General features: G+C 41.4%; 1 protein-coding gene across 1 annotated transcript in view; it reads left to right on the top strand.

The window, feature by feature from the left end:
* The window catches only part of LOC117644071 (gustatory receptor for sugar taste 64f-like), a 44,387-nt gene that overhangs the window by 25,628 nt on the left and 3,674 nt on the right, over positions 1-15,085 (top strand). Inside the window, exons 2-3 of the mRNA XM_034383256.1 lie at positions 3,875-4,029; positions 14,081-14,243. Coding sequence (XP_034239147.1) covers positions 3,875-4,029; positions 14,081-14,243 — 318 coding nt within the window. The remainder of the gene's footprint in view (positions 1-3,874; positions 4,030-14,080; positions 14,244-15,085) is intronic.

The following is a 15,085-nucleotide window of genomic DNA, read 5'->3' as shown; positions in this document are numbered from 1 at the left end:
GACATACTTTAGAGCTGAGGCCCCTTGCGAGGCCAAAATCACGTGAAACGCAACGAAAACCTCATTTTGTCCACGGAAATTACAGTCCACGGAAATTACATTATTGCATAAAATGGGGTGTACAAGCCAAACCAGAAGTGCCACCGGAACCAAAATTTTACTGGAACAACTTGTTCACAAGGCAAACACACAAGGATTGGTTCGCAATCAAAACTTTGAATGGTCTGCAAGCAATGGGTGGAACGGAAATTACACTTATTGCTTGCTAGGCCAATTTTTTCGCCGCTTTGGAACTTATTTAACTTTATATTTTCCGTTCTAATGGTGCCACATTACTCCGCCACTTTGCAAATTGTGTAGAAAGAATGCACCAACAATATGAGAAAAGTTTCAGAACGGTCGCACATAAGGTAGAAAAACCGTCCCAAAAAAACCGATTTTAGACTTTTTGAATTTTAGTTGTGGAAGACAATTTTCGGAATCATCTTGTGTCTGCAAATTTTACCCGAGAGATACGTTCTACACGTCAAAACGTAGCCTCACTTGCGTAGAACAAAATGCACTTAGCGAAAGTGATTTCTCATACTCCCTTGGGCTGTAGTAAAGGCGGGAAGCCCCAAATCTGGAGCGTAGGACATCAAAAAGTGTCCACGGAAATTACATTCTAGGGTAAAACTTGCAATTTAACGGTGGAAGGAGGCAAAATTTCATCTTGATGAGAGTTGTACCTTGTCCGCAAGGTCAAAAAACATAAAGGTAGGAAAAGACCCGGTTAAAATCGACTTTAGGTTGGAAGAACCAGAGAGAGGACACGAAATTATCACATCTCGCGAGAACTGCTCACGTACACGCTAACTGAAGCATGCATCTAGTGCATACGGGATAGGGAGTTGCCTGCATCAGGAAGCGTGCAGGGATCCTTAACTTACCCCATAAGGGCATCATAACGTTATCATAAGAGTTAAAGTTATTACCCTTAACTTCTAACATCTTTCCAAAAGGGTAAGTTATTTTTTTAAGTCCGTACCCTTCAGGTAGTTCGAGCGACCATGCTATAGTGTATAGAAAGAGTTGAAAATTTGAGAGTAGGCTCCTAGGATAGTGAGTGATCTAACCACCTGCAAAGTTTCAAACCCGGACACCGGGCAAAATCAGTGTTAATCCGCGATTGAAAGTAGCCGAAAATAGCATTGCCGCTTATGGGAGTAGGGTTATGTTGCCCATCCGAACCTGGTATATTTCGTTTTTAAAATGCTTGGAGTAAAGGCAAACCGATAAAAAGCATACATATCGTATTCCCAGTTACTTAATGAAATGAAAGAGAGAAAATAGCGCGTCACTGGACTTATTTGAGAGAAAAGACATAAAAACGCGGTTTTAGCAGCCGACACTGGAGTCAAGTGCACAACTAAATTAAAAGCTTAAAATCATTTCTTCGCTTTGCCGCTGCCTAGATGGTCCCCAAAGAATTGATTTCTAAGTTAAAAATAGATGGGGCCTTTATATAATTTTTTTATGGTCTGGAAACCAAATTTTAAAATTTCAACTCTCGCTTGACTAGTATGCCCCGCGCGAACTACCTTAACCTTTAGCGGACATTGTCTTATGTTACGTTATGAAAGCAGTGTTAGTTAAATGTTAAGTTAAGGATCCCTGGTTCATGGCATGTATGCACTAATAAGTGCATGCTTGGCAGGCATGCGCTAGCTAGAGCGTGCTTGCAGGCATGCTCCAGTTAGAGCATACAATGAACGCTCTTCGATTTGTAGAGTACTTGCGCACGAACTCGTGCATTGTCGCGCACTAACTCGTGCGTTACGAAGTGCATGTTTAATTTCGTGCATTAGCGCGCAGAAAAACCTACATTGTAATTTAGTGTGCAGGGGACAGTGAACGCCCCCTGTCAACTTAATCGCCGCTAGGACGGGAACGGCGCGTGGCTACGAAACCAGACGAAGTGCCACCTGTAGACTGAACTGTTTACTATTGCTGCGCGACGCCGACACCCCGTTTGGTTCACTCACTCTGAGAAAAAATGACGGTAAATCCTGGATAATTTTTTTGCCAAACTTTACCGTACTTCAAAAACCAGTATCCACCGTACAGTCTACAGAATTTACCGTACTTGTTTTACAAAATATTCCGAAGTCTTTCAACAGTAGTTACCGTTCTTCCGTACAGTCCATGCCGTAGGAAGGACCAGATCTGGTCCCAACAAAGGCCCCTTCCAAGAATTGTCCACATCAGGATCTTGAAGAAAGGGGGTCGACCGACTGAAAAATTTTATTGAACCTTTCGATAGGTCTCGTCAAGACCTTTCTAACGAGTGGTCGGGAGGGGGGTCCATGAGCCCGACTTCAGCAGTTGCGTACATCAGGAACTTGGAAAAAGAGGATCAACCGACTAAACAAAATTATAGCAGTTTTTAATTGGTATTAAAAGTACGGGATCGCCGGGTAAAAAAGTACGGGATTCCCTGTAAAAAAAAGTACGGCGTGGCCTGTAAAAAAAAGTACGGTATTGCCTGTAAAAAAAAACCACGGTATTGCCTGTTAAAAAAGTACGGTGAAGTCTGGAGTAATCAGTACAGGATTTACCGTGATCTTTTCTCGCAGTGCTCTCGGGTGAGCAGCAGCCACACTGAAAAACCAAACGTGGTCTAGACCGCACCAACTGGTGTGGTCAAATGGATGCCATTTTGACCGCATCAGTTGGTGTGGTCTAGACCACGTTTGAGGCGTTTGGTGTGGTCTAGACCACACCAAACGTGGCCAAACGTGGTCTAGACCACACCAACTGATGCGGTCAAAATGGCATCCATTTGACCACACCAATGATGCGGTCTAGACCACGTTTGGTTTTTCAGTGCAGTCACGTGTCGGGGGACAAAATCAGCGCCTGTCGGCCTGAGTTACGTAGCGCTTGGGCTAAGAGCGGCGGCTTAGAGAAGGGCGATTTTCAGGCACTTACCGTCGGTTCCTTCAAAAAACCTTTTCGCAGATATGTCGGGGAATAGGTTTGCCACATAATGTAGAGACGCGGGTATTGCAAAATTTTGACCGCTGTTGACTGTGGGATGGGAGGCGATCACTGGTGCTCAAAATACCAAGGCGACAGTGATTGCCTCTTCGCCCAAGGCGCAAGTCTGAGTAACTATCGCTTGTTCTTCCCTCTGCGGCGTCTCTTGTAAGGGAGAGTGGGGCACCTCGGGACGTTCGTTTTCACGTGAAAACGGCGATGTTAGTTTGAGCGTGACAAACGGCGAAAATTTACAGTTAAACAAATGTGACACACCGCACCGCTTGGTCACATTACCCCAAGTCTGACACGCAATCAGCAGGCGCACTGTTACATTCAAACGAATGTGACACGTGGTACGGACACATGTCATGTCACATTCAAACGAATGTGACACATTCATTTGAATGTTACATGCCGCATTTGTCACGTTCGTTTGAATGCAACACACCATGATTTTCGGAATATGGGGTGTCACGTTCATTTTAATGTGACCGGGCATGTCACATTCAAACGAACGTGACAGTCCATGGGTGTCACATTTGTTTGGATGTGACAGTACATGGGTGTCACATTTGTTTGGATGTGACACGACATGTGTCCTTGGGTACCGAGATGGGTACCATTGTCACATTCGTTTGAATGTGACAGTTCTTACCGCTGTTGGATAGCAAGCCGTTTGGGAGAAAAAGCCAAAGTCACATGGTACCCTACCTTCCCTTACTATGTCGACGCTTGAGTTGACAGTGTTTGCGACTTAACTTGTAACTCCTCGACCTCCGTCTTATCACATTATTTGTGCTTCTGATTTATCTTATATAACGTTGAACACGGTGCGGTCTACATTTGATTTTAGAATCTTCCGAATGTTGTATGGCGTCAACTGCGGGAAACGTACAACTCGCTAGCCGACTTGACCAGGACACTGGACGAAGCCATCACCAAATTTGTCCTCCTGTCCTTCGCCGGAAATCTTTACTTCATCTGCATCCACCTTCTGCAGGGCATGAGGTTGCGTACCGCTGAGTGGCCTACATACTTTGAAAACTGCACGGCAAAAGCACCGCCTGGGATTCCCAGGCGGTGCCTGGAAAGTAGGCCCTTTTTTCCATGATCACTGAAAATTGAATGGCCAGACTGATGACCAAAATTTGGTGAGACAAAAGAGTCTCGCTATTTTTTGGCGAGAAACAAAAGTCTCGCCATTTTTTTGGCGAGAAACAAAAGTCTCACCTTTTCTTGGCGAGAAACAAATGTCTCGCCAAAATATGGCAATAATTGCAGCCCCACTCTATTTGATGCTGGGAAATATATCCCAGTCAAGATCACTCCGGTAAACACATCACTAACTGCAGTCTTTCAATTACTCAAGTCGAAAATAATACAAGAAGCTATCACTTTCAGTTATGAAAATATTAATGTAAGGTTATATGATGTGAATTTGGTTTGCGTCAGCAAAGCGTTGCCCAACTATTTACTCTTTTTGTCATCGTTTAAAAAGACATTGGTCCAGTGAGTCAGATCCTAAAAGGTCTCTTTCACACTGTTAGAAATTAGCTCCGAAATTTTATGGAGAAAAACCCTATAATCACGTACATGGAGACTCCATTCATTTTCCATTTTTTTCGGAGGGATTTTATCAGGGCTTATACAGATGTTCTTCGGAGCATTCCTTGGGTCCAAATGGAAGGTAAAATGCAAGTCTTTTGTCACATATATTAAAGAGGATTTCGCTGAAGCATTTTTTGGTCTGAAATGGTCAAAGAAGGGACAATCTCATTCGAGCTCACTTGACTTATATCCTGTAGCTTTCTCTTTATATTATGAAAACGGAGCTCAAGCAGTAGGGTTCACCTTTTCCTCAAATTTTAACTCGTTGCAAACCTTTTTTTCGTGTTTTTGTTATAGTGAAGCATGCAATTTTGATCAAAATTCCGAAATTTTTCGGAGAAAGCCCAGAATTTGCATTTATGGAGAGCTCCATGCAGAAGTTTCGGAAAAACTCCATGATTTTTCCATTTTTTTTCGGAATTTTCTGACAGTGCAGTGTCCATGTAGTTAAAGATAATGTCTTTAATAAGAGGCATAAACAAAGCGAGATCCATGATGACACAAGTTCTTACTCACTCCTTTGACTTATTCCAATCCCCAGCTAACCTTGCTGCACTTGGGCATTGTTGGAAGTTCCATGGACAGAACTCTGTTAATAAACTCGAGGGAAGAAAGTTCCGTGCACTATCTAGCACTCTCTGTTTCGCCGTCTCCACTGGACAAAATGCCAAAGTACAGCAGCACCACTTTAAATCGCGAACACAGATATAATAAAGAAAACATTTTAGTGAACAGACAAGCAACACAGCAACAAGACTGCCATGTTGAATTTCATTTGTTGTCCTCGTTGTGTCGTCTGCTACATACAGTAGCATTTGTTTTGCGGTAGTGCCAACCTATAATTTTTTTTCTTTTTTTGTAAAATTACTTCTGGAAGGCAGTGCAGGTTGGCACTACCGCAAAACAAATGCTACTGTAGCAGACGACACAACGAGGACAACAAATGAAATTCAACATGGCAGTCTTGTTGCTGTGTTGCTTGTCTGTTCACTAAAATGTTTTCTTTATTATATCTGTGTTCGCGATTTAAAGTGGTGCTGCTGTGTTTTGGCGTTTTGTCCAGTGGAGACGGCGAAACGGAGAGTGCTAGATAGTGCACGGAACTTTCTTACCTCGAGTTTATTAACAGAGTTCTGTCCATGGAACTTCCAACAATGCCCAAGTGCAGCAAGGTTAGCTGGGGATTGGAATAAGTCAAAGGAGTGAGTAAGAACTTGTGTCATCATGGATCTCGCTTTGTTTATGCCTCTTATTAAAGACATTATCTTTAACTACATGGACACTGAAAGAGACCTTTTAGGATCTGACTCACTGGACCAATGTCTTTTTAAACGATGACAAAAAGAGTAAATAGTTGGGCAACGCTTTGCTGACGCAAACCAAATTCACATCATATAACCTTACATTAATATTTTCATAACTGAAAGTGATAGCTTCCTGTATTATTTTCGACTTGAGTAATTGAAAGACTGCAGTTAGTGATGTGTTTACCGGAGTGATCTTGACTGGGATATATTTCCCAGTATCAAATAGAGTGGGGCTGCAATTATTGCCATATTTTGGCGAGACATTTGATTCTCGCCAAGAAATGGTGAGACTTTTGTTTCTCGCCAAAAAAATGGCGAGACTTTTGTTTCTCGCCAAAAATTGGCGAGACTTTTTTTCTTTCCCCTAGGATGGAATGAATTCCGTCCTTTGACTTTTCAGTGATGCGCCTGGGAATCCCAGGCGGTACTTTTGCCGTGTGAAGAGTTGTACGTGGTTCACTCCTAGACACTCTCAGCCTGATATTGACCTTTGTCTCTTGCTTGTTAACTTTTTAGAGACATAAACTCGAGGGGTCCTATTCAAAAGATCTTATCTGGGCGTTCCCCCCAACAGAATCTTATCTTAAACGCACGCAAATTTCACTCTTCTTGATCATTTGGGATAAATACGACAGAAAGCGGAAGTTATTTCTACAGGCTTTTTTGGTTTCATGGATCAGATTTACGTGAACTAAACTACAAATAATATTGATATGTAGCTGTATCAGATGATCAAACTAAGAGAAATTCGCCTGCGTTTAAGAAAAGTTCCTCTTGGGGGGAATGCCCAGATAAGATCTTTTGAATAGGACCCCTCAAACTGCGCTATTTTCCGTTTAGCTCTACATAATTTTGATCGTATTATGGTACGTGCTTTCAGTTGGTGGCAATGTCTAAGCGAGGCTGAAAGTGTAAAGATTCAACCTGAAGGTTGGCACTAATTTTTGTCTTCTTGACAGCAACAGGTATGCTGTAAAAAAAAGTGTACATGGAATGTTCACGTTAATGCGCATGTGTTACTGTATGGAGCAGGATGGCCAAATATTAGACTATACTTCCCATGTACGCACTCATTCAATTAATGTCAAATAAACGATAAAAATCGCTAAGGGAGGCTTGGGGCAGTTACTGGCACGAGGCAGTTACTTGTGCTTTCCATCACGCCCTTGAGATGTCCCGTTGGATGCAGACGGACGATGAGCATATCAATTGGACTGCAAAGAAAAAATTGGAGATCTTAGAGCGGTGCCACCTGCTGATGCTAAGTTTGATGCCTCCGAAACGGCTTAAGGGGGGACCCTGGTGAAAAAATCGCCAAAATTCCAAAAAACAGTATTTTCAAAGTTCATAGATAAAAATGTGCATAGAAGGTTTCAGATTCAACAGGTTGAACCCCTTTAAGCTAAGTGGGTAGTTTCTTTATCATTTCGAAGGAAATAACATTGAGATCAGTTGTCGTTGGCTTCTACACTCAACTTCACAGCTTTGTTTAGTCGACAAAAAATTTTGTCGTAGAAAGACTTCCTGCGTTCCTGGTTGACACCTACATGAGTCGTCTTGCATGGACTCTATTCAATGATGACTTGTCGACAAATTTTAGTGACGGAATCTTGATATCAGCTCTACCTTTTTTTAAAATACACCTAAAAGTTTGAAAAAAGGGAAAAAATCATTTTTTTTTAAATGTTGAAATTTGAAAACTCATATCTCAGGACAGAAGTTGAATTTGAAAATTCCGTCACTAAAATCTCTTCTATACATCTTTAGGATAACCCAAAAAAAATTTCAAGACTTTCCGTCCCAATGAAAGACGCAGGAAGATTTTTCCCCAACGCTCCAAAAAACACTAAAAAGCCAATTTTCTCAGAGACCGTTCAACATTTTGGATTGAATTTTATTTTGGGAACTCACCATAATGAACCTCATAACTAAGCAAAGTTTCAACTTCCTGGGATTATTTTGAAGCCTACTTGAAAGTTTCACCAGGGTCCCCCCTTAAGCCCTCAGACTATCGTCCTTGATTTAGAAGCCCCGACGCTTTGCCAATGTAGCAGCTTCATAAAAAAAGTTAATTGAAGTTGAAGACTCAATGAAGTCTAAACGTCAAAACATTTTAAGAATACTGATTTTACCTCTTGCTGTGATAAATGATAATTTAGTGCCTAGGGCACTTCCTGACACATGCATTCATGATAACTTCCTTGGTGACGAGGAGTCTAATAATAGTTTCGGAATTCAAAAGAAAATTCGTGCAGCGAAGCACGCTTCTCATGAATGCGCATTAATGTGAATACGAGACTTATTGTTAGGTATAAGTCAGAGAACATTGAAAACTGCTGAAATCGTAAAGTAACGTTCCTCCGCGTTAAAATTCGCGTCATCGAATTTGACCAAGGTGACGACGAGCCTGAAAGAAATACAACATGATAACGAGACTAAGCCCATAAATTGACTTCAGATCGGAAATTCGCCCAATCGCTTGTTCACAAAAGTATGGTTCCAAGGCTGAAACTGATTTTTATAACTCAATTTTCCAGGCATCTGAGAGCATCCAAGAAAGCGTCAGTCCCCACCCGCTTAACCTTACTCTCTTGTACGCGGTAAAAATGGTTCCTGGTTTTCCCAGGAAGCCCCTGGAAATCGCCCGGAAAATGTCTTCGCCATAGGGCTCCTGGGAAAGCCAGGTATCGTTTTTACCGTGTAAGGAACGTGACGAAGTGTCACGTTCCCTTGAGAAATGTGTTACACTGCAAATTAGATGGAAGGACTTCATACCTGAAAGTCTCGCCAAAATGTGGTCAGACATAAAAGTCTCGCCACAAAACGGTCAGACACAAAAGTCTCACCACAAAATGGCGAGACTTTTGTGTCTGCCCGTCACATAAAGGCCGCAATGCGCCGGACGGTTACGGCCTTAAAGCCGTAGTCAGACACAAAAGTCTCGGCATTTTGTGGTGAGACTTTTGTGTCTGACCGTTTTGTGGCGATACTTTTATGTCTGACCAAATTTTGGCGAGGCTTTTAGATCTGACCAAAACTTGGCGAGACTTCCATATCTCGCCTCTGGAGTGGCGAGAAGTCTGACCTTTGGATTTGTAGTGTACATTTGTTAAAATGTGCACTGTGAAAACCTTACAACCTATTTTAGGCCTTACAAAGAAAAGCAGTTTGTTAATATTTTGAGCATACGTAAGCTTACAAAGAAAAATACTTTCTTTGTGTAACAAAGAAAATTGGTTTCTATTATGTATGCTCAAAATACTTTGTAAGGTTTTAAGCGCAAGAATAGGCTTAGTTATAGCCGATTCACTTGCAAACGAACAACCTAACTGTCTATTGAGCGATTCTCACGTTTCGGGGTAGTTTTGGCGTCTCTGATTTGCCGAAAGTGAGAAATATCCAATTCAGTTTTTCTGATTATTGGGGTCCTGGATGATACTAGAGTTATGGCAATGGTATTTATAGTAAAGACCTTGTACTACCTTCCTAAAAACATGAGCCATAAGGTATTCCCATACGTTTTAGTGGGTGTTTTGATCACGGAAATAACGTTATCACGGAAGTTACAAAGTGTGAAAATCGGCTTTAACGGCTGACTCGGGCTTGCTGGGGCGTAAAAGTCGTTCCAGGGTCAAATGATACTCTGAGCCCGACATTTAAGCGGAAAATTTTTTCACCTAGTGCTGCTGCAACATTGGGTAAAGGGTGCCACGGAAGTTACAGGTAATTGTTGATACACGCCATTTTATAATGCTCTAGCCCGCTTTGAGACCGTGTACAGCATCTTAGATTTCCGCGACCCATGCAATTATATCCCAGGGACTCCACTTTGATGGCTTGTGGTATGGAAAGTTAAAAGTTTGGCTTGGGGAGAAGTCCAGAGCTGCCTTTTCGAAATTTGTGTAGTGAAATTGAATATACGGAGGACATTTTTCGTTGCAGCATAAGTACCTTTGAAAGAAGTCTGGCGTATTGGTCTTCGGTTGAAATCAGCTCGAGACATGCCAAGCTTCGAATCCGCATCGACAGTTGGCAGCATTTTCGAACCCCACCGCCACACTGGGGGTGGGAAGTTCGAGTATGTTCTCTTTGGACAATCCCGGAAGTTACATTTGGGGTATTCTAAACGCTACGTAGACCAATCCAACGAACGTGAACTTTTCGAAATGTGTGCGTTTAGTGGGCAATGGCCCCCCCTAACATCAGAAACAAACCCCATGTCGATATCTGCGCTCGTTTGGGCACAGGAGTCAGAAGAAACGAAACTACCCCGAAACGTGAGAATCGCTCTACTAAGTACCGTGAAACGGGGTAACTTCGGACACTTTTGAGAGGTTTTTTTGAAATTGTGAAAGTTGTGGTGCTGTCATGGACTTGAGGGTTAAAATTTATCATCTACGCACCTTTAGCTTCGATTTGGCGCTTATTTCAAATATTTGCACCTCACCGTTTTTACGGTGGAGGGTCCGAAGCAGTGTCCGAAATTACCCCGTGTTTTGGGGTAATTTCGGACACCCTTGGAAAAAACGACTTTTCGTTCTGATTTTGGTCCCAAAATCGATCACTGTCTCTTTCTAAAGTGCTAATATGATTATGTGAGAAATTCGTAAGGGTTTAGATGTAAAAGTAAGGTAGGGGTGGTCATTCATACATAATTTTAAGTCATGTTTTGCACTCATATGTAGTTCGATTTCAGAAATAGTGGGTTGAACTAGTAGAGCCATTTAGAACGTTTCTATTTGTTAGTTTTTGACCGATTAGCTTTCACAGGCAACTCGGGCCATACTTTCCCGCGTGGAAGGATCTGTAGTGAAACTACAGTTTAAACTACAGTGCTAAAACTGCAGTTGCTGACTGCAGTTTTTTGTAAGAACAAACTTCAGAACTTGTACAGTTGTACAGTTTGCTCCTGGAACTGAAGGTTGCTGTGCTTTAAAACTGCACTCTATCTGAACTGTTATTTGTTAACTAGGTATTGAGTACGGTCTGTACTTTAAAGGGAAGTTATTAATTCTTTAATTCTGTAGTCTACTACTGAAGATCTGCCTACACTTGTATCTTCAGCACAATCCACAAAGCAAATGTAGTTTCTGGTCACATTTTTATACACAATGACAAGCAAGTTGAATGTTTACTACAATTTGCAGTAATTTCGCATTTCAGGCATGGTTTAAAGATAAGTCAAGCACTGCAATTTGATATGAAGACACAGAAACAATTATAAAATGTAACTAAAATATAGAATATTAGGATGGGAATAGATATATTTTTTAGAAATTTTAGTAATTTTTTTAAAAAATTTTCAAGCTATAAAGGTTGGTTTTAGTCTCTATAATGTATGAGCCTCGGAAGTTATAAGTGCGCAGACCAACAGTTTACGTTGAAATACTGGACATTGGAGACTTTTAGAAGACACAACTAAACTAAAATTTAAAAAAAAGCAAAAACAAAAACACATGACTGAATGTAACCAAATCTTTAAAACACCATCTGGTAATCTGTTTGATTATTTTATAACGTTCCATATTGGTCAGGTATTATGTGACAAGGAATCGTGGAAATCAACAAACCACAATGTGTCACTAGTTTGACAAAGATGACAAACAAGTTCTAGTTAAGAAGCATCAAACTCATTATAACCAGGTGTTTGAATGTTAAACGCAACAAAAATTAGGAAGCGTCTTGACCCAGAACGTCTCAGAAGTTAAAAAGGTAACGACTCCTGTCGTTGAAAAATAAGACTGAAAAGGCACTCTAAATTAAATCACTTCATGGTCTTTTTGTTTCAGAGGCAAACTTAATACAAATTACTTCTTGGATTTGCAAAATTTACTTATAGTACAGAGCAGTTTACAGTAAAACTGTATTTTTCTTGCAGTTGCACTCTAGTTCCTGGGGATAGCAGGCCTTTCCATGTGGTCGAGTGGCCAAGCCCTGTCCCACATGGAAGCTCAGTGGAGCAGTGGTCAAGGCCTCTGCTTCGCAACTGAAGTGTCCGAGGTTCAACTCCCGGCAACATTCACCCAAGAAACACAATCAGCACAACTTCAGTTACCCATGGGGTGGGAGGGAGGAAGAGTTTCCTCAAAACAGGGCTCGAAAATTACTATTTTTGAATTTTGACCGCAAAATTCAAATTGCAGTCTCTTTTCTTTTTTAAACCAAGTCTACCTGTGTAAATAAACTACAGTAAAACTGTACTTTGAACTATATAGTCAAGTGGGACAAACTGGGGTCAAAAACTATAGTTGTCCGAAATAACTGGTAGTTTTTATACAGTTTAACTATAGTTTTCTATACTTTATCTTTACTTTGACTACATTTTTATGTACTCAATTAACAGTTTAATTGTATTTAAAGTACAGAAATCTCTCTTTTAAATCTAAATAGACAATTACAAAAAAAATTATATTTTTCCAGTGTAGCCTAAACTACAGATCCTTCCACGCGGGTTATTACGCGAAAGTGAATCTTAAATCTGCCTCTACAAGATTACATACGATCACATACATGCATATGAAAGGCAAGTAGTCGTGTCGTGCGTACGGTTAGGAAGATACAGGGGCTCAGTGGAAAGCGTTGCATAGTAAGCCGGCGAGCTATGCAGCCATTCGCCAAGGGCTACTCTCATGTCACATGAAAGAAAATTAATCACAAAACAGTCGTTGACACTAAGGTAGAACACGCACTTAAAAAAACTAAGTATTAAAGATGTAGCTTTGCCCCATTTTCATGAAATTCGAAGTTTACAAAGAAACCGCTGTAACAATTGAGGATTATCGTTGTTATTGGATTATCTTCAACTTTCAGAAGAGCTCTTCAGCTTCCGCCACTGAAACCCTGCGAAATTGGAAGTGTTCAGGACATACCCACTCTCCCTGGCGTGACGTTTGTATGTCCGAAATTACCCCGTAAAGTAGCATTTTTTTAGTTTTAAGCCCATATAAACCATACTATTTGACCCAGGTGATTGAAAATTTGACACAGTATGCTCTTAACATGATTGAATCGACAAACAATCCCCTCATGAACCGGCCATGAACAGTTTCGGCTTGCCAGTCAAAGTTTTTACGCATACAGCGAATTTAGGTAAAAATGGTTAAATACAAAAACCACTATTTCTCCTGGAGTTTGCCCCTGATTTGGCCTCCGGGTGATTGATCAGATGGTTTTAAGTGTGGCCGATGCGATGCGCGCAACGGGACAAGCCTCCAAGTAGGCCGTTAGATGGGAGCATCATCGCAATGCTTCCGGGCAGAGTTGTCCGAAATTACACCGAGTGTCCGAAATTACCCCGTTTCACGGTACACACTTACAAATGCATGCTTGCAAGTACACACGTACAAACGCATGCTTGTCCAAGTAAACACTTACAAATGCATGCTTGGCCAAGTACACACTTACAAACGCATGATTGGCGCCGTCTAACTCCATGCTAAGCATGTGCGTTTGTGTGTACTTGCCAAGCCTGAAGTTAAGGGTGTGCGAATTGTTCGAAATCGAATCGAATCTGCATAGATTCGATTCGCTCACGGACTCGCCGATTCGATACCGAAAGGTTCGAAAAATCGAATCAACACGTTTCGTCGCCGCTAGCTTTCTTATACCTAGCCCGCGTTTTGGCATTCCACCTTCCCTCCCCTCTCCCATCCTCTGTACTAAACTGACAAAAAACCATCCCCAGCAGGCATTACGCCACATTTTAGAGAAGCTTTTAAAATTTGGCAATATTCGGATTCGATTCGAAAATTTCGTGCAGAAGTTCGGATTCGATTCGATTCGGGGAAAAATTGCGGATTCGATTCGATTCGGGACATTTAGAGAGAGATTCGATTCGAAGACAAAATTCACGATTCGCACACCCCTACCTGTAGTAAGTGTGTACTTGGCCAAACATGCGTTTGTAAGTGTGTACTTGCAAGCATGCATTTATAAGTGTGTACTTAGTAGACAGTTAGGTTTGTAGTGAATTTGAAACACACAATGACGACAGACCGTAACCTCTTGCTACAATCGTTCCAACGTGTGCCTCGTTCCTAGGATGAAGTGCGTCAGATTGACTCGTTAGAGTCAACCATTTCTTCAGTTGCCGGAGTCTCAACGCGAAAACTAACAAATGTTCAACTTATGATGTTTGTGTATAGGTTGATCATGGACGCCTACCATTATGTATATTTCTTCTACTCTTTTGGCATCTTGCTGCTACGTTCTTGCACGGTCCTCCTGTGCTCATCCGCGATCCACGACGAGAGCAAGAAGCCACGGAGAGTGCTGCACGCCGTACCCTCTGAGAGTTACTGTTCCGAGGTAAACATTTATTCCTGATGTCATTGTTGCGTGTAGAGCCGTGCAGAACTCCACTGCATTCGGCAAATCGGAAGTGCATGCTTTACTTTAACCAAACGTAAAGAAATCTCAGAAGTGAACTCTAACTCAGAACACAACAGAGAAAAGATTAAAAATATAGGTTATTATTGGAAACAAACGTGGCAGTTACGTTTCTTGAATGATCTTTCAGCTTCGGGATCCTGCTAAGTGAAATTTTGATATTCGAGATGAATGAGGCAGACAATTCATTTCATGTTTCAAATTCAATCACCAATAGATGAAACCATTTCCGGACTATCTTTAACCGTACGAAGCTCGTTACGTCTTGTTTTTTTTTTTTTAATTTTGGTAGTTAAACTCTGTGAATCCAAACGCTGTCTGTATAACGTCAATCGTTGCAATGCTTTTGAATTTCTATTCCCGTAGGAATGCATAGGGCATTTTCGGGACGCATTGCACGTTAGGATAATATGGCATTATACGTATGTTGCGACGTCTCAATGCATTGCACAATACGTGCTATGTGCATAACGTTTCAAATCTCAGTGTAGAAGGAGAAGATGCCCACTCTGCAAACTGAAGTGTGTACATAGTACACTCTTATTGGAGCATACTTCCAAGTACACTCTTATTTACAGCATACTTGCTAGGCACACGCTAAAATAGAGTGTACATTGCATGTACACGCTAAATAAGAGTGTACCTGGAAAGTACACTTAAACTAGCCCATGCTTTTAGATAGGGCTAATCGACTGTATTTTAGCGTGTACTTGCAAGGTACACACTTATTTAGCGTGTACATGCCAGGCACACTCTATTTT

This window comes from Thrips palmi, unplaced genomic scaffold, assembly GCF_012932325.1.
Source record: "Thrips palmi isolate BJ-2018 unplaced genomic scaffold, TpBJ-2018v1 HiC_scaffold_17, whole genome shotgun sequence".
Taxonomy (NCBI): domain Eukaryota; kingdom Metazoa; phylum Arthropoda; class Insecta; order Thysanoptera; family Thripidae; genus Thrips; species Thrips palmi.
Note: the sequence above shows the minus strand (reverse complement) of the source record. Positions and strands in the feature narration are given on the sequence as shown.